General features: G+C 37.8%; 2 protein-coding genes across 4 annotated transcripts; both read right to left on the bottom strand.

Annotated features, from left to right (window-relative positions):
* Positions 1-8,481: 8,481 nt before the first annotated feature.
* Positions 8,482-15,605, bottom strand: LOC114821121 (probable inactive purple acid phosphatase 16). Of its 3 annotated transcripts, none has more exons than XM_029093015.2 (5): positions 15,237-15,604; positions 14,510-14,734; positions 13,615-13,891; positions 13,283-13,451; positions 8,482-8,933 (listed from the first exon to the last, which is right to left on the bottom strand). In XM_029093015.2, exons 1-5 carry the CDS (start codon positions 15,496-15,498, stop codon positions 8,721-8,723), a joined length of 1,146 nt encoding a protein of 381 aa, XP_028948848.2. In that variant the 5' UTR covers positions 15,499-15,604; the 3' UTR covers positions 8,482-8,720. The 3 variants fall into 3 exon arrangements, with proteins under 3 accessions (XP_028948848.2, XP_028948850.2, XP_028948849.2); XM_029093016.2 differs by lacking the exon at positions 8,482-8,933 and adding an exon at positions 12,937-13,192 and having other exon boundaries at positions 15,237-15,605; XM_029093017.2 differs by lacking the exon at positions 14,510-14,734 and having other exon boundaries at positions 15,237-15,605.
* A 3,122-nt stretch (positions 15,606-18,727) lies between these two features.
* LOC114821053 (protein FAR-RED ELONGATED HYPOCOTYL 3-like) lies at positions 18,728-20,573 on the bottom strand. Its single transcript, XM_070812346.1, has 3 exons — positions 19,214-20,573; positions 19,049-19,122; positions 18,728-18,955 (listed from the first exon to the last, which is right to left on the bottom strand). Exons 1-2 carry the CDS (start codon positions 20,411-20,413, stop codon positions 19,117-19,119), a joined length of 1,206 nt encoding a protein of 401 aa, XP_070668447.1. The 5' UTR covers positions 20,414-20,573; the 3' UTR covers positions 18,728-18,955; positions 19,049-19,116.
* Between the last annotated feature and the right edge of the window lie 4,656 nt (positions 20,574-25,229).

Raw genomic sequence — 25,229 nt, forward strand, 5'->3', positions numbered from 1 at the left:
CATATCCTTTATAGCTTGGATATATGCTACTCGTACTCCTTTCTTCTCTAAAATCCTCCAAAGAATGTCTCTTGGGACCCTATCATACGCTTTTTCCAAATCTATAAAGACCATGTGTAAATCCTTTTTCCCATCTCTATATCTTTCCATCAATCTTCGTAAGAGATAGATTGCCTCCATGGTTGAGCGCCCTGGCATGAATCCGAATTGGTTGTCCGAAACCCGTGTCTCTTGCCTCAATCTATGCTCAATGACTCTCTCCCAGAGCTTCATTGTATGACTCATTAGCTTAATACCCCTATAGTTCATGCAATTTTGTACGTCGCCCTTATTCTTGTAGATAGGCACCAAAGTGCTCGTTCGCCACTCATTTGGCATCTTCTTCGTTTTCAAAATCCTATTGAAAAGGTCAGTGAGCCATGTTATACCTGTCTCTCCCAAAACTTTCCACACTTCGATTGGTATATCGTCTGGGCCTATTGCTTTTCTATGCTTCATCTTCTTCAAAGCTACAACCACTTCTTCCTTCCGGATTCGACGATAAAAGGAGTAGTTTCTACACTCTTCTGAGTTACTCAACTCCCCTAAAGAAGCACTCCTTTCATGTCCTTCATTGAAAAGATTATGAAAATAACCTCTCCATCTGTCTTTAACCGCGTTCTCTGTAGCAAGAACCTTTCCATCCTCATCCTTGATGCACCTCACTTGGTTTAGGTCCCTTGTCTTCTTTTCCCTTGCTCTAGCTAGTTTATAGATATCCAACTCTCCTTCTTTGGTATCTAGTCGTTTATACATATCGTCGTAAGCCGCTAACTTAGCTTCTCTGACAGCTTTCTTCGCCTCTTGCTTCGCTTTTCTATACCTTTCACCATTTTCATCGGTCCTCTCCTTGTATAAGGCTTTACAACATTCCTTCTTAGCCTTCACCTTTGTTTGTACCTCCTCATTCCACCACCAAGATTCCTTTTGGTGTGGGGCAAAGCCCTTGGACTCTCCTAATACCTCTTTTGCTACTTTTCGGATACAACTAGCCATGGAATCCCACATTTGGCTAGCTTCCCCCTCTCTATCCCACACACATTGAGTGATTACCTTCTCTTTGAAAATGGCTTGTTTTTCTTCTTTTAGATTCCACCATCTAGTTCTTGGGCACTTCCAAGTCTTGTTCTTTTGTCTTACTCTTTTGATATGTACATCCATCACCAACAAGCGATGTTGATTAGCCACGCTCTCTCCTGGTATAACTTTGCAATCCTTACAAGTTATACGATCCCCTTTCCTCATTAGAAGAAAATCTATTTGTGTTTTTGACGACCCACTCTTGTAGGTGATCACATGTTCTTCTCTCTTCTTAAAGAAGGTGTTGGCTAAGAGAGATCATATGCCATTGCAAAATCCAAGATAGCTTCCCCATCCTCGTTTCTCTCCCCAAAACCATGGCCACCATGAAAACCTCCATAGTTGCCTGTCTCCCTGCCCACGTGTCCATTTAAATCTCCTCCTATAAATAACTTCTCCGTCTGAGCAATTCCTTGCACCAAGTCTCCAAGATCTTCCCAAAATTTCTCCTTCGAACTCGTATCTAACCCTACTTGAGGTGCGTACGCACTAATCACATTGATAAGTTCTTGTCCTATTACAATCTTGATTGCCATGATTCTATCTCCTACCCTCTTGACATCTACAACATCTTGTACCAAGGTCTTGTCCACGATGATGCCAACACCGTTTCTCGTTCTATTTGTGCCCGAATACCAAAGTTTAAACCCTGAGTTTTCTAGATCATTTGCCTTACTACCAACCCACTTAGTTTCTTGTAGGCACATAATATTTATCCTTCTCCTCACCATAACTTCCACTACTTCCATAGATTTTCCCGTTAAGGTTCCTATATTCCACGTTCCTAAACGCATTTTGCTCTCTTGAACTCTACCCTTCTGTCCTAGCTTCTTCACCCTCCCCCGTCTAATAGGATCAAAGTACTTCTTTTGTGTGTCCCGGGTAAAGTTGATAGGAGCATATGCTCCCAAACAACTTTGAGTGGAGTCGTTCGAAAAGAAGTTTCTATGGCCCCCTTGCTCATTTAACACTGCATCCGGGTGCTGGAGATACAGCGACCCTTGCTCACTTATCACTGTGCTCGGGCCACACAGCGCGCCACTTACGGGTGACGCCCTAACTTTAGCGCGATTTTGTTCTGGATTCATTTTCATAAGGATTCGACGTGATCATGGAGTGCCGGCTGTCGACTACCTGACGCCCTCCCCCTCCTCCTTTATCCGGGCTTGGGACCGGCCATGTAAGACATAGGCGGAGTTTTGGTAATAACTAAAATAAAAGGGAAATTTTTTCAAGGACTCAAGACTACACTATGTCTACTACATTCTCCATTCTTATCCAAAAATTTTAACATAGAAGGCTGCTAGGTAATTTCCACAATTCTAGCTCCTCCGTCTCAATTTCCGTAGACGTCATAACCGGTATGCCTAGCAAAATATAGCCATAGTTTTTCATAAGGGCAGCACCAGTCTAACCCATGGTTATTCTACAAATACTGCCTCCCATAACCCGAAAGAAAATAACACTACTAGACAAAACCTCTTTACCGACAAAACTTGCGATGGAATACTGTCGCAAAAGGACTTCCTTTTGAGATGGCATTTGTGCTGTTAAAAATGGTTTATTACTTGCGACAGCGCAGAGTCACCGTCGAAAAGCAAGACTACTTGCGACAATAGACAGTGTTGTCGTAAAATTAATTAGTATTAGCGACTGTTGTCTTCACCGTCACCTACAGAAAAAAAAAATTTATGACAGCAATATAAACCTGTCGCATAGTTTGTACAATTTATAGCGTATATTGTAGGTGAAGACTGTCATGGAATTGGAGCACCTATGGTACTGCAGTGCGCCAGAGTGTTGTATACGACAAACAGAGAGGCTCGTCCTGCTCAAATTCACGTATGCTCAAAGATATAATCAACCAAAAGGTGAAAGACAGAAAGCAGAAATTTAAAGACAAGATGGAGGATGTAGTGATTAAGCAATTGATTAGCACACCAAGATGAAATTGCTGTTTTGAAGTCAAACAGTAGTTCGAACTCATCTGCCCAGGTATAGTGTCAAACAATGGATCTCCACACTAAGCAATCATATATTATTAATTTGGACTTGGATATTTTTTGCGCATTTAGATTTCAGTATTCGTCTTTGGATACAATATATAACACTTTGTTATAATATAATCCTAGAATTCTTAGCAGATTATCTGTTGCTCTTCATGACTATAGGTTCCATTATCCTTCTCTAGTTAACTGCATATCTTATATCTCAGTTAGCACTAGCAGTCTGGGTTCACCAAGGGAATGATATGAGTGTCCCATAGCTGGAACCACCAAGACTGAGACAGCAAATGTTTTGTATGCAAATTTGTCATGTTGTATAAGTAATAAGTATCAAAATTTCTAGCTCTTTTCCACTTAAAGAGGTTAATTACTTGTAATTTTGAATACTCTCTTTTTTTTTTTTTAACAAACGATATTATATGCACTAAGAGGATGGGGAAGTGGGTTAAGCCTCATAATGAGCTTGCAATAATGTGGTTCAAATTCGCCTTTGGTGAGAATCGAACATAAGACCTCTCACTTGCAAGTGAAGAAGAATACCACTAGACCGTAATATTAAGTGTGTTATTAAACCCAAATTGTTACAAACTGCATAGCTTCATTCAAGATTAATTGGCATTACATTCATCCTAATTTTCTAGTTTTCCTTGGGAAGCAGGTTAGGTGACTTGTCACTAGCTCACTTTATGCATTATACTATGAATGGTTCATTCGCTTGGTTTAAGCTACTTTGCCAAATTTGTGTCCTTATAGTCTTGTTTTTTACTCCGCCACTACACTCTCGTCTCGTCCTGGTTTAAATTATAAATAATAACGTTACATCGTATTTCACCATACAAAATTTATAATTGAAATCGGATATTGATTTTACTTGATGAGCATGTTTGTTCGTCTCGCGAGTTCTTGAGTTTGACAGTAAATATATAAGACGGTTGAAGGAGATGTTGTGTTTTTTCTCTCACTCTATTTATGTCACATATTAGACACACACACAATACCAAAACGAGCTTCTATTTAATTTGGGATTCCTAATTTCTTGGAAAATAGAATCTACATATCATAGTTTTGGGTGAACCGGCACCCTATTGCCATTTAACCCTAAACTACTTTGCTTCTCAATTTACCGCGTAAACTTGCACGAATTATTCACTTTGAGGGTCTGAAGTCTTGACTAGAGATGTGCTCCTTAAATTTTGCCTTACTCCAGATTGAGATATTGTGTTAACCAATGATTCGGTCATGTTTCAATTCGATTATAATTTTAATTTGGCTCATAATACCCTGTCACACCGTGGTGGTAGTCATTTCGGGTAGAAGAAATAATTTGGTTCCATACAAAACGAACAACGTTTTGGTGTTTGGTGCCATGTTGGTATAAAATCGGCCTCAGCCAATATGCCAAAGATTTCGGGATCTCTTGGCCCTTCAAGTTTGTCTTGCAGGTGTGCCAACTCGTTGTCTAAGGCCAAGTGAATAAAGAGAAGTTGGATATTTTAGTTACGGTTTGAAATGTGACTGTGAACCAAGAAAGGCACCCGTCTTGGCAATAGGTTCTCTATGCCTTGAATGCAAGTAGACCTGGCATCTTCAACCCGATCCGTTAAAATTAGTATTTGGGTGGGTGATAAATGGGTCGGGTGATTAATGGATCAATCAGTTAAATAACGGGTCATTTTGGGCCAACCACGAGGGGTGGAGGAGCTCCATGGCTTGGGTCGGCGCAAGTTCTAGAAGCCAGGTGAAGGAGCGGGTGTTCTCCGGCACTGTCATGAGTCGATGGATTTCTTCTCCGAATTGGAGGGACTCGAGCTCGGGTCATGATAAAGTGGATTCGGGAACGGTTGCTTCGGTTGGTTCCATTGAATTAGGCGGCAAGTTGAATTGAAACAGAGCTCAATTCCGTGGCAAATTCCCAAATTTTCAACTTAAACATTGTCGTCTCAAACTGTTCTTCCAGCTGCAAACTGCGAATGTGTCATCAAGTTGTCACACATTGTCGTCACAATCTTGCTAAGTCTGATAAGTTTTATAAACAACAACAGATGCTTCTTCCATAATATGTTAGAGTTAAATTAAGCAAAAACCCAGTAATTTGATTACAGTCTTGGAAGAACAGTGGACTTCGGAATTGAAATTGGGTAAGAGAGAGAAGCTGGAGAGGGAGAGAGAGAAACGAGTGTAGTCAGCAATTGTGGGCAAATTGGGCAAGTGGGTAGAGATATAATGAGAAACAGTGTTGGAGATCAATTTAGCAAAAACCCAGTAATTTGATGCAGGTCTAGGTGCAAGGACTTTTGAGATGGGTGTTGTCCCTGCGGCATGATGAGTGAATGGATGGGTAGAAGCGATTTTGGTGATTGATATGTTGTGATGCAATGTATGAGGAAGTGAATCACATAACCCAAATGAACTTGTCAAATGGATCAAATTGATAAGTAATTACATTACAATATTTCTATTGCGATAAAATAAAATACAAGAGAGTAAGTTACGAAAAAATAAATTGCAATAATATAAAAATTACTCAAAGTTTGAGAGAATAACTTTTACGCTAAGTGCGATAAAATAAATTACGCAAGATGCGAGAAAATAATTTGCGGGAACTAAAATTAATTGGAAATAGAAAGATAAGTAGGGCTACATTTTGAATATGTATTAAAAAAAATTAAAATTAAAATAAAAAGATAAAGCACGTTGGTGCAGAGACACTAAGGGTGCGTTTGTTGCACCGGACTATCTTCAGGGACTAAGCTGGACTGGCTTAGACTAGACTAAGCTAGACTAACCAGTAAAGCGTTTGGAGCAGTGTCGGACTAAAAAACAGGATAATTAACAAATACAATATTATATTATTTAATGCTTGTCCAATAATATTTTTCTATTCATTCAACGTTTTTCATTTCCCCCCCCCCCCAAAACATAACGTTTTCTGGAAACATCTCTCTTATTCTACTTCTGACCATGGAAGAAAATATCCAAAATATCGGCGAAATATCGTCGATATTTTCGTTTTTTTTAGTTACCGATATTTTAATGAGTATTCAATGAGTTTTCGTCAAAATATCGCGATATTAGCTTATAATATCGCGATATTAGTCCAAAAATTCCTGAAAATTTGAAAAAATCTCAATTTTGAGCATAGAGGGGTTCGAACCCTTCCCACTTAACTCCTTAACCGCTATACCACTTATGTTGTTGTGATAATATGCTACAATATTTATATATATGGTATTGTTTTGAATTCTTTTTACAAGAAACAAATTTGCACATATTCCAAATTTTTTGTGGTATTATATTTTAAATTGTGTCAATTAATTACTTAGTCAATGGCATGTGGTTTTTAATTTTTCTATTTTTTATTTGGTCACTTACATGGTAGGGCTGGAAAAAATTCCGGAAAATCCCAAACCAAATCGAAAAAGTCCCAAACCCGAACCGAAAAATCCCAAACCAAAACCATCCTGAAGTTCGGGAATCCCATCCCGAAAAATACCGAAATTTTCGATATGGGATTGGTTTCCAAATCCCATTTGTTTGGTAATCCCGAAAAATACCGAAGTATTCCGTTTCCTATTGACTTTTGGGTTTTGGTTCTTGAAAACCATTGCCATGGTTGCTAACTACTCTTCAAAATACACTCACTCTACACATAGAGATGATGAAGATAGTGAAAATTTTGAACCTCATAGGAACTCTATGTGGTACTAAGTCACTCATGTATCTTACCATGCAATGTATAAAGTGTAAAATATTGTACTAATTCATTATATATAAATGATTATGGTGTGTTTAGACTTCTTTCATTAATTTCTACATATTTTCTACACTCATAATGTTTGTCAGCTCGCTATATAATCAACTTGATAATGTTAAATCCATCATGCAATGCATTTCCTTCCAATTTTTTGTGATAAACTAATAGATAATTGACTAAATAAACATCTTGCAAAGTTTCAATAAAAATTTCCAAGTTTTTCTTACAATTTCCGTGGTTTCCATGTAATTTTTATCGATATAGATATTATCCCGATATTTCCGTGTTTTCAGACTACCGATATTTCTGATATTACCGATATTTTCTTCCTTGCTTCTGACTTGAAAATAATTAATAAAAAAATTGTCTTCCTCCTTGTCTCCCTCGTTTGGTTCTGTCCCCATTCTCTTCATTTTCTACCTTTTATTCCTGCAGATCGCAAATCCTTCCCATCTCTTCCTTTGACCTCTGTAATCTATACAACCATCATCTCTATCAATAATTTGACTGACTCCATTGATTGGGTATTTCTTGAGTTTTTTTTTTTTCTGGTCATTTGGTCAAAGTGTCGATCAAACAGAATGAAGCTTTGAGCTTCATCTGAAACAAAGAAAAGAGTTCTTTAGAGATGGGTAGAAGAAGAAGGCAAAGCTCATGGATTTTCTGGGAATTTTCTATCCGTCCCTAAAGCTAGCCGTCTCGGAATTTTGTGGGAAAAAGGAAGAACAAGCACCACCAATTGCCTAGCCACAGTGACGCCAAAGAAGAAGAGGCAAAGCCCAGGGATTGGTGTTGGGGTTTAGCAAGAAAGCTTGGCTATGGATCTTGGCCTCGTCTCCTTTTTAGTCCCCCTTAATACCAAGGTAAAGCACGAGACTAGATAGCGTGGTTTAGCGAAGGAGACAACGCCTCCTAGTCGAGGCGAGTCTCATTAATTGTAGTCCAATACCATTCCAAACATAGAATTAGAATCCCACTTAAGCCAGTCCAAGCTAGTCCCTCCTAAAGAGGTGTAACAAACGCCCCATAAAAAGATAAGTTGAATGTGATGGTCGGAGACCTCTAACACTGACCTAGAGGATCCTATATACTAATTGAGGTCATCCACTCTCAATGAATGCCCCTTGATTGCCTCTCGAGCCTTGATTTTTTTTTTTTTTTTAACCAAGGATATCATCTACACTAAGAAGAAGGAGTGTGTTTAACCTTATAATAAGTTAGCAATAATATGTGTGGTTCAAAGTCGTTTTTGACAAGAATCGAACCAAATACCTTTCACTTACAAGTAAAGAGAAATATCATTAAACCGTAATACTAAGTGGCCTGTCGAGCCTTGATTTATTTCCATTACAAAATTCAAAATATATTTTACTCAATGGCAAATATGATGATGTCTTTGTCTTCAATTTGCAAATAATTTCCTCAAATGTTATGATTGGTGATTATGACTCAATTCTTTTTTTTTTCTTTTTTTTCACTATGACCATGCTATGTAGAAGGTGCCAAATGTAGGCAAAAACAATGTGACACATTCTTGATCTTTGAATCAACCTACTAAATAAAAACTGCAAAGTTATATGTAGTCACGTAGAAAACGTAGGGTCACGACCTAGAATTTGAAATTTATTTCTGGCATTGCAGTATCTACGCATCATATCATATTGTTTATACATATATTGAGCGGTGAATAAACAAAATGTATACGATTTATATACAGACAGATGTACGGTCATGTGTATGTATATGTATTATTTATTTTCATGTTATTTTATTGTACTTTTGTAAAGATGGAAAACTTCTCTCTCTGTTGCAATAGGACATAAAATTAGAATGAAAAGTTTTCAGGGACTCAAGACAACTTCACTATGGACATTGCCATCCTCCATTCTTATCCAAGATTTAACGGAGAAAGGCTTTTGAGTGATTTCCACAATTCTAGCTCCTCTATCCCAGTTTCCATAACCGCCATAACCGGTATGCCTAGCAAAACATAGCCACAATTCTTTATGGGGACAGCACCAGTCTAATCCATGGTTGTGTCCTACAAATATTGCCTGCCGAAAACCCAAGGAAAATTAGTTACCACAGAGGCTCATGAGTTTCACAATGTGTTACTCTATAGCTCAATCTAAAATCATCATACTATCGTATAAGTTTCACCATCTTAGGACAAAGTAATATCAATTTCCGTCTAACACAACACAAAAAGCGATATTGAAAGTAAACCGATAGCGTTTTGACAAACACCATGGCCTCTCACATTATTAAAAGCCTAATGAACTTTGGCACACGAAAAAACCTAATCCAAGTAATTAATTAAGGTTTTTGATCATTGCCTAACGGGACTTACAACTTCCCCCCGGATGCCTACAACCTTAAACTAATGCAGTTTTATTCACATTGGAACAACAAACAACTTTAACTCAACTAATATATGGGTTTCATTAACTCTATGATTACCAAGAATTAAATAACAGCAACCAACAAGGGTTTGAAGGGAAAACCAAAAACCTAAACATCAACACCCCAAGCAAAGTTGTTAGCTACTAGTTTTTACAATATCATTTACAAATGGAGCATGGAATTACCTGGAATAGCTTTACAAACTAGAACGAACGGATGCTTGCTCCCATTTCAAAAAAAAGGAACGAACTAGACTCCCTAATTCAACCTTTTATTGGCAAAAAAGCAAGAAAGGATCAACATAAACATGGACTTCCGATAAATTCTGACAAGCATAGCAAAACCCAACATAACCTTAGTAATAAACTACAAATGTGGGGTAACCGGTTGTGCAACCATCCCATGTGAACAAGAACACAAATACTCACAGATATTTGTAAGGAAGATAGGTTATTTGCACTTGACCAACTCGTTTTGATCCAAGAAGATATTAGCGAAGAATCTTTCATGGCGACATACCAATTGATAAACTAAAACCATGAGGACAGTTAAAGCATGGCTTTATGAAAATGGAAACGTTTTGTAAGAGTCATGCATGACTACCTTGTTTGCCATAATAACTAGTTTAAACGTTGCCCGGATAACAAATAAAAGCTAAAGATTCACTTCAACAAAATGTCTTTTAGCAAGAAAAATTAGAAATTTATTTCCCTTAGTGACTGATTTCAGCAAGAAAATTATGTAGTTCTTGCAAAAATGAGGCAGTTTTGTTCCCCTAAATTGGCAAAAGAAATTTATTTTCTTGCTAGATTGAGGTGTAGCAAGAAGATTGTATTTCCTTTTTAAAAAGTTATTTTTCATCGCTAAATTTACTCAGTCCCACCCACATTAACTTTTACTCCCTAAAATATTTCAAACAAGGAAACAATTTCTCGTTGTACCTCTACCCCTACCAAAACAAACTCGCCTCTCTTCATCCTTTAATTTTTATAAAATACTTGGCTTTTGTATTTCATAAGGGAGCTTTGCCTCGCATCCCAAGTTACCTGTGCATACAGATTTGCAAATCGTGGCCATGGATTCTTCGAAATAGGAGAATCTGAGAAGCATGTCAAGCTACCCTTTACATATATGGCTTGCCAATGTTTGACAACGGTCATAATCTTGAAATCTCTTGGCAAGGTGTTAATTAGATCATTCCCTATAGTTCATGTACCACTTTTTTGTTTCCTCCAATATTAACGGCACCACTTTTTAGTTTTCTCCAATATCTTATTCGGTCACAAACAATAAATAAATCCATTGTTAATTATTATTGTGAGAAAAGTTGAAATGACACAAAGAATTCATTTCCTACTTATAAAATAGTTGTGATTTTAGGTAGGTGTTTTTCATGAAAAACCAGTGAGAAAATCTTTTGAAAAAATACGGATAAAAATGACCATCCACGAAAAGTGGGCCCTGGGTTCTCAGAAACAAAAAGGTTTGAGCAGCTTTTAATTAAATGGGCCTCGGCCCATTTTATTTGTTTTGCAAATTGTTTGCAGAAAACAGACTAGGAAACTCCCGCTTGCATTGACAGCAAACAAACCATTCAGCTCAAACATTTTCTTGAACACCGATTCATCACCATGTAAGATGAAAAATACAACAAATTTTCTTTAGGATCGGTTTGCTTGCCCTACAAATACAACCATATTGGTAAAGAAGGTTCCGCCCGACTCGGCAATTTGCACAGTTCTTATGTACAATAGGGTCAGAATTCATAGCTGAGATCATAGCACTTTCCAAGTGTCCAGGGTAAAAACCAAATGTAAGGGGCAAGTTAAAGCAGGATGTAGAAAGAATCAACTGACAGACCGAAAGCTAGTTGATCCATCGAACAGCTTCGAGATGATGGAGAGTGAACAACTATTTTGCTGATGATAGGGAAAAATAATAGAGCATGCATTTCCTGACTTTTACTCTTTGCAGTTTCTCTATACAGGACCACTTACTCTCTTACTCAACAACTTACCTAATCCAGTTTTGAATTTTCTCATGATGTTACAATGATAATTGATATGTTATGTTTTGGACAAGAATCACAGGGAAATGATTTGTTTTACATTTCATGTAGTAAGTGAGAAAAATCAACACAAGTCACCAGAACAAACCAATATCAATTTCCATAGAACGCAAAAAGCGATATTGAGAGTGAACCATAATGACTTGACAAACACCATGGCAGCTCAAATTATTAAGAGTCTAAAGAATTCGTAGAATTAGTAAAGAGTAAAACCAATACAAGCATTTAGCCCAAAGATTCTTACAAAAAGGTCGTACCCAGTGCACAAGGCTCCCGCTTTACGCAGGGTCTGGGAGAGGTGAATGTCGGCTAGCCTTACCCCCATTTATGGAGAGGCTGCTCCCAAAGATTCTTACAAGCTGAAACTAAATTAGTTTTGTTCACATAGGAACAACAAAAAACGTTAACATAACACCCTCCGGAAATAGTGGCTAGATAGCTACTGTTTTTCACAATTCTATGAGCGATTAGGGTGTTTTCTTTGTTCCTATCCTACCAATGCAAAAACCGGACATGGGATTAAATGGAATAGCCTAACAAACTAAAATAAACAGATGCTATGCACTTCAAATCCTCCTTAAAGAAGGAATGGACAAGAGTCTTTAGGCCTTACAGACTTTGAAAATCATCTCCGCAACAATTAGTTAAGGCAGATTACGCTATTATATTTTTTCAAACCGTCGCAGATACAGTTGAATTTCTTTAGTAGTCCCTCAACTAGTCCATTGGGGATGTAGGGACATTTCATTCAGACTGCTCACTCTCGGCAGTCAGCTAGGACATTTTCATTTGACTGTTAAACATTTCTCAACATTTCTTGGTCAGGTTGATCATAGCAGGCCTACAGAAGGTTGGATCTTTTTTGGCCTTTTCTCTTCCAGGGTTCCAGCCATGCCGCTATTTGAGTCCTAGATTTGACCTATACGAAAAATTTTGGCAAAGTCCTGCACTCACTAGACATAACCTCTGCCTTGATGATGGCCTCCTTCTGCTGATGCAAATCTTATTGCATATGACTTGATCTTCTTCACGTCTCGTGGTTTCTCGAGGCCTTCAAGTCTTGACTTTGATTCTAGTCTATGCTAAGTTCTAGTTCATGGAATTAGAACTTCCACGTTCATAGACTAGAAGTGACAAATTTTCATAATTGGGTACATCCACAAAAATTCACCATTTTTTAATATTTTCATTAAATTTTTCCATAATTTCCAAGAAAACAGTTTTCTAAATCAGAGCAGGTGTTGTACGATGTTAAAGTTGGAACGTCGACCCTAAAACTAATTGACCTTAGTGGGAGAGGGGCAAAGTTTCCTATAATTTGATGCAAGGCTTAAAATAGCCGACATGAGATTTTTATTATTCCCAGCACATCGCATCACCTAAAGCCAGACTAAACCAAACATGTGGATAATTGGGTGACATGGACAATTTGTGGCTAAATTAGGCCTCGCAATTTGATACATTGTCAAAGTTGGAGCAGCCAAAACCAATTGGTGATGGGTGGACTGGAGACGCTTATTGTACTTCAAGGAAACATTCCTCACACCCACCCCACTGATGCACTTCAAAAGAAAAACAAAAGCATATAGAGCTTAACAAATTCGTTTAAACTTCTGATGTTAAAGTCAAACGCTCTCGAAATCATATACAAGTTAATCCATTCTAAGCATATCTAGCTTATGATACAGTTAAATTGTGTTTGTCCCTGTATTTTATTAACATAAATTTATACATAAATGTAAAGAGGGTGTCTGTATGTGTGTATAAGTTGATTACACACGCGTTTGTCTGTCACTACTGGGACATTGTACCCTTTTTTAAATTTTCACAGGTGTCTCCCACCTGGATTCATGCATGTATGGTAAGCATGCTCATCTATGACCAAACCTACGTATGAAAAAAATTTATGGGAGGTATAAGATTTGATCTCACCTTGGCAGATTTCCTTTCGGCCAAAAGTTTCATCATACCCATTTCAGCTTCTTGAGGTGCTACTTGCTCTTCGTTAAGTGAACCCACGCAAGGCTTGTGTATGCCGAACTTTGGAGCAACTTTCTCATACACACGACTTGGTATATGCCAAAAGATTATCTCTGGGACACTGCAAAATTTGATTGACAAGAAATAAAAGAGTAAAAATAAAAAGAAGATTTAGTACTGTGAATCAATTTTGTATTCTTCTGAGAAAAGAACAGTAAACCTATACTCGTTAATAAGATGAAAGATGTACAATGATTTCAGGTAATACTTCCATACTTTTCTACCTTGAATCAGGGTTAATCTCTAGAGCTTTCTGCCGGAACCATTCTGATTGGGCGCCGGATATAACTTCTGGGTAGGAACCACCACCAGAATCTAGGAAGTACAAAAATGCCACAGCTGACTTGGGATCTTCTGATGACAAAACTTGGAGGACATAGTTGGATACACTAGGCCAAAGCCCCTTCGGGCCATATCTAGAATGTGATAGCGTGTTAAGCTCAATCTCATTTTTCATTAGCTCCAAACGTTGAGTTCCCTGGAAGCTACAGTCTTCTTTCCCTACAGATCAGATGGCGTTGTAAGAGATCTCTTACTGATTATTCTAGAACAAGTATAAAAAATAACAAAATTCTTAGTGATTATCTCCTAACACTATAACTTACCTAAATCAATTGTGAGAAGAGAATCAAACTTTATGACGGCATTGACATATTTTGTTTGCATCGATCAAACTCAATGTTTCAAAGAAATATGATTACAATTGAAGGCAATACAATGCAAAGGGATTGAATAAACGGAACAGTAGTTGATACTCCTAAAGTAATAGATATCAGAAACTGTCAAGAGTCTCCTGTTTTTCGGTTCATCAAACACAGATTTGAATGCTTTCATTCAAATGTATAACAACATTACTTTTGCAGCCTAGAACGAACAAAGTAAGAAAAATAAAAGTTGACACTATAACGTGAATGGCAATGTTCGTGGAAAAAAAGTTGATGTGGGTGACTTTCTTTTATATGTTTATGTTTCGATTCCAGATTTTGAAATAGGCCTACAGAAAGAGGTCGTCAATGCTAAAAGTGGAGAAATTAGTCACTAACTATTAAGAAGTTCTAAGCAAAAGCAAACGAGTTGATCAAAATTGTGAACACATAATAGATCAAACTTCTAATTCACCTAAGCATGATGAATTGGCTACAGGACAATGAATTTTAGGAATTCCAGGAGCCGAAAACCACTCAATCGGCCACTCAAATGCTGCATCATCATGGTTCCCAAACACACTGGCCCAAGGAATACCCCTGGCTCTTGTTGGAGAAATTGCCTGATCCCAATACAAGCTTGCATTTCTAATTAATATATTATTAGCTGTGATGACATCTCCGAGATAGATAACAAACTCTGCAATGTACATGCCATTCATTAGATATATGATTGCTATATGAACATTGATGAAATGATGGAAGCATGGTTTACTTACTGCAACACAACCAAAGGGAAAACTTTGAAAATATATTGAACAAAATATATCACATTGTAAAGAAGCCTAAACAAAGGATTGTCACACTGACAGAAGTACTTCTTTTGGTGTGTTGGCTTTCTTCGAAAGCTATGAATCGTCCTTACTTGATTTCCCTTAAGCGATTTCCGCACGCTTATTTTCTTGCTCTACCGCACACCTTTTTTCCTAACGTTTGGGTTGAATAAAATGAACCGAGAATCAAGGGAGCTAAGCCTGAATGGGTGATTCAAATTCGCCTTTGACGAGAATCGAACCTAAGACCTCTCGTTTACAAGTGAAGATGAATACCAGTACTAAGTGGCTAGACAAAATGGAAGTTAAATGCATACACTAAAACATGAGAAACGGCTAATGAGAATTGAGATAACTTGCTTTGGTCACCTGGGGTTTCATGATCGAGTACAGAGGACATGACCCTAGTAGAATTAACATCCTGTAGAGGGCCCCATTCGGTGGACTCGGCCTCTCCAAAATGCAGGTCGGCGAACAGAGCGATCTTGAACGGTGCATCTGCTGCACCCGGCCGTAGATCGTAACCTTCTGGCTTGGTGGGTAGAGCGACGACGACAGTGGAGATGATCAGAGAGTAGATGATGATGTACAGACATGATGTGAAGAACAAGAATTGCCCCGTCTCTGTCATGACGCAGTAAAGCAGGGCTACAGGCGCGCTGTCGTGTTTAATGTTAACGACGGCATATTCCTTACGAGACGGGGACAATGCCTATGGCCTTTTTGGTGACAAAGAGGCGGCATATTCCGTTTTGGTGGGAAAGGTTACTATTACGCTTTTGTGATATTTTTCATCATTTACAAGTGAAAGGTCGTAAGTTCAATTATTATTAAAGATGAGTTTGAATCATATTATTGCTAACTCATTGTGAGACTAAGTTTACCCTTCCTCTTAGTGTAAATAATATCGTTTGTTAAAAAAAATATAAAAATAAATAAATAAAAAGTAAGAGGTCTTAAGTTCGATTCCCGCTAAAGGCGAATTTGAACCACATTATTGTTAGTCATTGTGAGGCTAAGTTCACCCCTCCCCTTAATATAAATAATATTGTTTATTCAAAGAATAAATAAATCACTTTCCTATAACAAAATAATATAGAAAAACCTATCAATACAAGGATACAGTTGTTGCAGTCTTATTAGATTAGGAATGTAATTATGTAAATTATAGTGTATCTAGGAGTATCTTGTATATTTACTTTAGTAGTTTAATTCCTATTAGAGTTGTAATACTAATAGGTTAAGGATTTAACATTTCCTACTACTATGCATAAAGGCACAATGGGGTTAAACAGCACACACCTCAGAATTACATCTCTCTCTTCCCTCTCTGTTGTCGCCGGCCCTTCTCCCTCTCTGTCCTAAATACAGTTCAGTCAAATAAGTTTACAACACATTATCAACACGATCTTGCCAGAAGCTAAGGAACTGAAGGGTCCTGAAGGAGACTCTCTTCTACAACATCAAAAGGCTTTCAATTATTTTCTGTCAATCAGGTTCTTCTAAAATAAATTAAGATATTTGAAAAAACCTTGAAGCATGAAAACATTCTCTATGATGCATGAACCCTCTATATTTATATTTTCCTTTCAATTATATATATTGTATATATGTTCAAATATTTTTGTCAATATATATACTTGTTAATGCAATACGCAAATATGCTATGTAGAATTTATGAGTCAAAACATCGAAATTAATTTAGAAGCAATTCGAAAAAAAAAAAAAGGAAAAAATTGGGATTTATGCGGCATCGCCACCGCACCACTATGGCACCATCGTTGGACCATCGGTGTCATTTTCGACACCTTGGACCAAAACCTTTTAGGCTTGCTGCCATTAAACTGCAACCAAACCTAGGCTTGGGTTGAATTGCAAATGGGTTTGAAGCCCCAGCCTACACCAGCATGCCTGAAGCCTATTGGGCTCGTTCCCTTGACCTGGCTCACCTCCAACAAGCTTTGCTTGCTGGGCTTGACAACAGTCTCGACTTGTGATCACCATAAGCCAGCCTATGCAGCTAAGCTTACCTAGACTGGCCCAAAACCAAAGCTAGCTTTGCTAGGCTTTATGTGCACCCATACCACAGGCCAGCCCAGTGATGGGCCTAAGCACCCGTGCCATTTTTGGCCCAAAAGCCAGCAGTTTTGTTGCTGGGCTTATCCCATACACACGACCCGTGGCTTACAGCCATGATCGAGCTACCCCGCAGCAACCCATGGCCCACTAAGCCCTTTTAGGGCCTTGCCCTACTCACGACGCCCAAGCCCAATGCTATTGGGCTATGGTTTTTTTAATCCAAAGTTATTTTTTGGTATTTTCTATAATTTAACCCAAATGTTATAATTATTTTTGCTTTTATAATCGACCATGTATGGTCCGATCTATTGAATTAATTAAAGTGACCAGCAGTCCATTAATCTAACAATTAATCCAAAAATATTGACCTGAATTTCACTTTTTGGCAATTAACAATTCAATAAATTATTTAATTTCTTTGAACCGTTGACTATCTTTCGTAGTCCCAAAACACTCATACTTGGGTTCTTGAAGCAACCACAAACCCATTACACTTTATTGTATATTGTATTATGTGTTCTTCCAGGTACCCCTATATATGAATTGAACGTTCATAGCTAAATCGAACCTGTAGTTTCGAATTTAGTGCCCTTGAAAACCCACAGTTTTCATTCAAAACTTACCACATGAAACCCATAGCTTTCATGTTTAAATTAAACCAATACATGTCTATAAAACCCGAATGTTCTATGATATATGTATATGGCTTTCCATATGACTAACCACGTTTTGTTGTACCCTCTGTTTAGGGACATGTCGAACTTGAAAAAGATTGATTTCACCGCTCTGGAAGTCTCTGGAATAAGCTACCTAAAGTGGGTTCAAGACGTGAAGCTTCATCTTATTGTAAAGAGTCTTAGAGCTACTATTAAGGAACCAACTGACGATGCCTAAAGCGCATGCAACTAATTCTAGCAGCCACAACCGACGGAAACCTCATTATGGCCGTGGAAATGGGTGGCAAGCCCTACCATGGGCCCAAGGTCAACAAAACAAAGGCCCACCCAAGAGAGGAAATTTGACCCAGAAGCGCCAACCCCTTGCACCTAAGGCCCCAAACCTCAAGAACAAGGGAAACATTATCGTTCAATCGGCTTTCACTGAAATGAACATGTGTTATCGATGTGGATCAAATGATCATTGGTCACGCGTATGCCGAGCTATCCCTAAGGCTATTGTCAAGTATCATTCCCATCGTGAGTCTAACTTTGCACTTGTAGAACTTCCTGAAGATACTACTACAACTCTGAAGGTTTTAGATTTTCAAGAGGCGTCCACTCTTATGGAAGAATAAAGTTTTATTTTTCTAAAGACATGTTAGGATGGTTTACACCCACTAGGAGTGGCCGAACCCTCCCTAAATTTTTAGGTTTATGGTTTAATTTTCGAACAATTTTTCTATTTCTTTGGAATTATTTGTTTGGTTTTAGTTTGTTTTGAATTATGGACAATTATTGTGACACCCCATCCCGAAATATTTTATCGATAGTGTGAAATATCTTTAGGGTTGTGATTTTCACACACCCTTAATTACCTTTCCCACACCCCTTCTTATTTTTTAATACTTAATTGATATCTTACTATTTACTCTTCCATATATACCCTTTTTACTTTTTGACCATTGAAATTTTAAAATACTTTTGTTATTTTATTTTAAACTTGTTTTTTTCTTTTTCTAACACTCAACCATATATGCCTTTTGTAACTCAAGCTCTACTGCCTAATCTGAGAGATCCCAAAACAAGTATAAAACACCTATTATATAAATATAAATAAAACGATTACCTAATGATATAGCATATATGCATAAGTTACATGAATTGTACAAAATACTAGTAAGCAATCCACATACACTTTAATCCCCATAATAGTAGCCTCATGCCCCAAAAAATACATCAGATATCATTACAAGCTTTCACATTCTGCCTACACTATGTTTGGCCTTTAATCTTGTGTTCAAAAGGAGATGTCAATATTACCAAAAAGATATGAAACCCATGCACTCCAACCTACAAGAAAATAAAAACATGTCAACAAAAGGAAAGAAAATTACAAACTTAATTAGTATTTTTATGGGGAAAAATCAACAAAAATATATGTACCTTAATGTGTTCTTTACACATCTAAGCTATTATTAACAAAAAGTTTCTTTGGCAAATCATTATGCTCATCACACCTATAAACAATGAACATTAAGTTATACGTATATATAAATAATCATGACCATAGTAGACAATATTAAAAGATAAATAAAAAAAATGACATACCCGTCGAGCACGTTTCTGAGCCTTCTCCACTATTTCAAACTTTGAAGGACCACGCTTTGTAGAGCTTGATTCTTTTCTATTTTTAGAACCCATTGGACGACCTTTGTGAGGTTTAACATTAGGCTCAAGAGTTAATGGAAGAGAAGTATCAATAAATTCACAAAGTTGCCTTTTGGTATCCTCTTTTTGAGTAAGAGGCAACTTTTCATACTTATCTTTAAACTCCAATAAAAGGCCGCTTATTTGATCTTGTTCATTGTCCAAGCTTACATGACGATCATTGACAAACAATCTTCTATCAATCCTCCATTGTGGATGTATGTCATTTAGTTGCAAGACTTCAATGTTCATCTCTCTAATCATGTGAGCACAAGGAAGACCCATTGTCTTGAGAAAATGACCCTTACATTGAGATGGAAGATCAGAAGAACTTGATGCTTCATATTGATTATATAACTCATTCAATGCAAATCTAGATACATGAGTAACAACCTCTTTGAAGAAGGGAAGTCGAAACTTGTGTGAAACTCTAACTTTTTCACTTGAAAGTTGAGTTTTGATTTCTTGAAATTGATTTTCAATAGCAAGGCATATTTTTTCTTTTACCTCGCGAAGACCTCCAGTTGAAACTTGAAGATATTTTTTTAGCGTTGCATGTGCACCTTCGGCTCTTGAAGTAACACGGTTACCAAAGTGGGTAACTTTCTCTGACCATGCACTTACAAACTTTTCTTTGTATGGAAGCCAAGTACCAAGAATATATTTCAAAACAAATTTCTTCTCCTCGTACTTAACTTCAAAACGACTCCAAGCTTCATTGAATGATGTTTCATTAGGAGATTGGATTAAAATTGTCCAAGTAGAAATGAAATCAATCCAATCAACTTCTTCCTCAAAATGAGCTTTACAATTTGCAAGTATATTTTTCTCAATATGCCACACGCACAAAAGATTGGAAGTACTCGGAAAGACAATGCGTATAGCATTCATTAATGCCAACTCCCTATCCATTATAATCACCATAGGATGATTATCAACTCCCAAAATCTTACTAAACATTTTTAGAGCCCACACATAATCCTCTTCTTTCTCATTTTGCATGAAAACAAAACAAGAATAAAAGGATGTGTTGAAACTTGAAACTCCTATGATATCCAATAATGGCATCTTATACTTGTTGGTCTTATATGTGCAATCCATCACAAAAACATATGGGTAGCTCTTGGTCAACTCTATAGACAAGGGATGAGCAAAGATCAAATGAGTCAAGTGGCCTTCATGATCATACTCAATGTTATAAGTGAAACCACCTTCACCAAGTTCTTCTAATAATGCTTGAATAATTGGACGCCCAGCTAGACTCTCCTTCACAATCTTAGCTCTTAGATTATAGATGTTTCGAGAAACTACTTGAAGATGAGGATTGCCTTGCCGAAGCGAAGATAGAATTTGGCATGGTGGTATACCAGCCTTACTTATTTCTTTAATTCGTAAGATTTCCTCTTGTGAAAATTGACGACAAGAAGGATGTCCACACATGTCATTTGAAAGTTCATGGTTATGCAATAAACTTTTTATCTCTAGCTTCCAAAATTCTTCACATTTCTTTTTACGCCCCTTGACTTCAAATGGACAATTTATGAGGCGAGATCCTGAGTTTTTTTTTCTTTCATCTAGTGAAGTTTTAGAGGCTCGATAATCCCCACCTCTATCACAACCAATAGCAACATATGTATTTGTCTTATATCTTCTAATAACGGTTGCAAACCCTTGCATTAATGCTATCTTACGAACTTCCCCGATGAGGTCTTCTCGACTTTCAAAACATTTCGCCAACAAAGAGAGCATTTTATCGGGCTCATCAATCGTTGGTTGACTTCCTATATATCACAAACCAACACATTTATATATGTAGAATATATACTTTTTATCAATGGACTAGACATTTAAGTATCAAATTTATACCAAAGCATTGTATGCATTATATCAAGTTTACACCAAAACATGGAGCCTAGGTAAAACCACAACAATTAAACCTAATACCAATTTACCATTAAGTTAAAGTGTATTGGGGACCAATAGATTCCAATAGAAAATTAATTTCCCCAAAACCAACACAAATCAATATTCTCTATTATAGAGCATTGCCGTGTACATGAGAGAAATATGTTATAGAGCATTGCCCGGTGCATTCACGTAAGCATGGTAGTTTTTAATCTTTTGCTCTTTAGTCTCTGAGCATTGCCTAATTTTTCGTTATTCTTGTAAAAAAAATTCTGATGTCAAAAACATTTACAAACTTAGTTTCGTGATTTTCTGTTTACTTGACGCATTTTTCTAAATTTCTTCCCCTGGATTCAGTTACTTCATTGTTACATGATACATTTATCTTAAACCACCAGTATTCATTCATTCAATTATCATTTGAACCACAAATTAGGGAAAGAAAAAACTAAACCTAAAAAACAAATTGAGGCAAGAAGAGAACAAAAACCCTAAATTCCAAAATCAATCTTAATAATTTGAGAAAATACTTTAGAAAATTACCATCAAAAGTGTTAAGAGGAGGAATGCATTCTGAAATTTCTTCCATGCCATCCTCCTTGCATGCCATATCCAATATCTTCTGCAACTCAATGTCCATCTGGAGTTCTTCATCTGTTATTATCAGGTCATCCATTGTGGTTTTTCACAAGAAGTAATAAAGAGGACAGAGGAACGGAAAGAGAAGAAGCAGTGGAAATTTCAGAATAGGTCTCGTTAGGCTCGGCGGAGGGAGTGGGAGGCTTCGAAGAAGCAGTGGAAATATTTGCGGCAGCGAGGGAATCGGGCTGCGAGAGGTGTCTGGGTTTGGGGAAAAAGCAGAAGGTGTCTGGGTTTTGGGGAAGAAGAGGGAGAAAGCAAGGGAAAAAGCAGGGGAGTGGGAAGAATCGGGCTGCTACTCCAATCTACAACACAATCAAAAAATAAAAAACAACTTTTAAAAGTCAAAAAGTAAAAAGGGTATATATGGAAGAGTAAATAGTAAGATATCAATTAAGTATTAAAAAATAAGAAGGGGTGTGGGAAAGGTAATTAAGGGTGTGTGAAAATCACAACCCTATCTTTATTGCCCTTGAGTGTTTAGGGTGCGTTTGTTGCACCGGACTGTCTCGGACTGGACTAACTTCAGGGATTAAGCTGGACTGGCTTAGACTAGACTAAGTTGGACTGATTTAGTGAAGCGTTTGGTGCAGTGTCGGACTAAGAAGCAGGACTGCAATATTATATTATTTTATATTAATTTAATATATATTAATTAATATTTTATTATTACTTTATCTTTATCTTTTTTATCTTTTTCTAGAATCATCCTTCTCCAATATCTGTAACCTTTCATTTTTCACTTCGCCTCTCCATCTCTCTTTCCCTTTTTTCCCATTTTTGTCTCTCCGCCTCTCCCTCCTATTTCCCTTTTCTCCCCATTTTTGCCCCACCTTTTTTTCGGGGTCATGTTTTGCAGAAAAACAAGATCTTTGAGAGACCTACAGGAGGGAAAGAGAGAGATATCGAAATCAAGGGTTGCTTTCTTGCATGTTTTGATTCTTCCAAAAACAAAAAACGCAGGAGTAATATGATGTCCTCTGTGAGTTTGTTCTTGCATCTTTGAGAGACCCATAGGCAGTGTCTCACTCCCCTCTTCTTCTTTTTTCTCTCACTTCACCTCTGTGCTCTCCCATCGCTCTCTTTGTATTTCTTTTTTTCTTCAGATTTGGTACCTGTATTTTCTGGGAAAATCATAGTTTGGTCAAGAAAAATCACTTAAAGTTACTGCACTCATGCTAAAGTTTTCAATCTTGTTGTTGGCGAAAGAATTTGGGTCACCATGAGACCCGTTTTTGCCATCGTTCGGGTCGACCCAGATGGCAAAAAACCCCAAATCACCGACCCAGGTGCCAAAATGGCGCTAGGTTTACCGGACGACGGAGATCGGCGACAATCGTTTCTGGTTTGGTCAGTGGAGAAGGGAGGGTTGATGCTGCTCATGCGGATTTGAGCGACGCTACTTGCAGAAGAGGGAGACGGGACTAGCAATCCCGTGGTTGTTGGGGATCCTCGTTAAGAACTTGTAGCGAGGTGTATAATCCGAGCGAGTCCGACCTAAGCTCATTAAATCTAATCCTGGTGCAGATCAAACAAAGGACTACAATCCAGTCCAGTCCAGTTCCCTCTAATCCGGTCAAACAAACGGGCCCTTAGTGGTCGTGTGTGTGTAAACGGGCTAAGGATTTGGACCATGACATGTTTTTCCTAAGTTTTGGGAACCAATTGGAAGTAAGCTTTTGTTTGTGGGTTGGTAGCCCAAAATTGGACCACACACACACACTCATACCACTTATGTTGACCCTCTCTCTCTCTTCTCTCTCGGATTTCCTCCATTGTCCGTACAATTGTACGAACAACTCCTTTAGCAACCATTTCATGCATGGATCGAGGCTGTGAAGGTGATCTTTGTGTTCTTTGCAAGTCCATGAGTTCATCCATGCCATTAGTTCGACGTGAGAAGTCGTAGAACTCGAGAACTAGAAAACCCCAATTTGGTGCACTGTTCATCTAACGTGATCGCAGACTTTTCTTCAAGTTTGGAGGTGTTAGGGAGCCTTAGAACTTCTTCACGAAGCTTAGGGAAGAATTTTGGAAGGTTTTGGACGTTAGGAAGCTCGGGTTTGACAAGTTGTAGAGGGGGCCGGATTATCGTGATTTTTTCGGTGAGATTCCGTGAGTTTTAGGACCTAAAAGTGGTAAGGTTTTGTTCCTCTCATCCTAAGCTTCATTTTGGTATAAAATTCGTGAATTTTTGTTAAGAATTGAAGAAGATATGACGATTAGAACTTTTTCCCAGTTTCCGGCGACGGCGACGAAATCTGGTGACTCGCCAGAGAAGAAGGCGAATATTCCGTCAAAGTTGACGGAATATTCTAACGGCGTCAGGTATATTTAACGGCATTTTCTATATTTTAATGGAATCTTCCCTAACGGCGTTACAAATTCCATCCACTGTGTCAGGCATGTGCCTGTGCGTGGCCGCACGTGTGGTCGTGCCTTGGCCGGCGCATGGGTGCTCGGAAAATTTTTCTAAAAATATAGGGATGTTCCTGAGGTTGAGTAGGCCACAGTGGTATATTCAAATAACCCAATTGAGCAATGTATGAGAAGTTATTACCTAGTTTTGTTTATGTGCTTTAAAATAACGTTTATATAGTTGTTTCGCATATAGGTGAGACCTATTCAGAGGACGAGCGTAATCAAGCGAGACTCGGGGGCTATGACCCTTCTACATATGAGTGAGTGGGTTTTTGGTTTTCAGTATATACTTATATACTTGGTATTTTTCCCATAAAATGTGTTTAAATGAAATTATGCTTTGAAATGTCATGCCTATTGATTTATGCTTAGACTATAAATTAGTATAGTATGCATAAATGTGATTTGACGTTGTGGACGCTCATATAAGTACCAGGTGAGTTGTAGATTGTTTATGTGAATTGATGATTATGTGAAATGTGTTGATAGCTCATAAACCTGCACCCCGATGTTAGTGCTCCTGCCCGTGGTTAGGGCACAGTTCTTCACGTGATGTTCACCTCCCGCACCATACGCTCACCTTGGATCCAAGTTAGGTGCACAATCCTGTCTTTCAGACCACTTTAGGTGGTTCTAACTCGTGTGCAAGCATACTTGTTGAGCTATAGATTCAGTCGTACAGGCCACTTTAGGTGGATCCGGCTGATATGTTATTTCTCATGAGTTAATTCACCTGAGTTACTTATTCAGTTATTTTGAGATATTTGGCATGGCATACTTTTGACTATTCCGAGCATGGTTTTGAGATATGTATATCTAGGAAATTATACAGGTTTTACGGCAATGGGTTACTATCTTTGATGTTGAAATGGTTTTAGAAAACTTTGTTTTTGCCCACTCACACTTTTTGTTTTGCGCCCCTCCATGTTTTAGGTAGGAGTGCTTGTTGGTG

This window comes from Malus domestica, chromosome 14 (genome assembly GCF_042453785.1).
Source record: "Malus domestica chromosome 14, GDT2T_hap1".
NCBI classification, from domain to species: domain Eukaryota; kingdom Viridiplantae; phylum Streptophyta; class Magnoliopsida; order Rosales; family Rosaceae; genus Malus; species Malus domestica.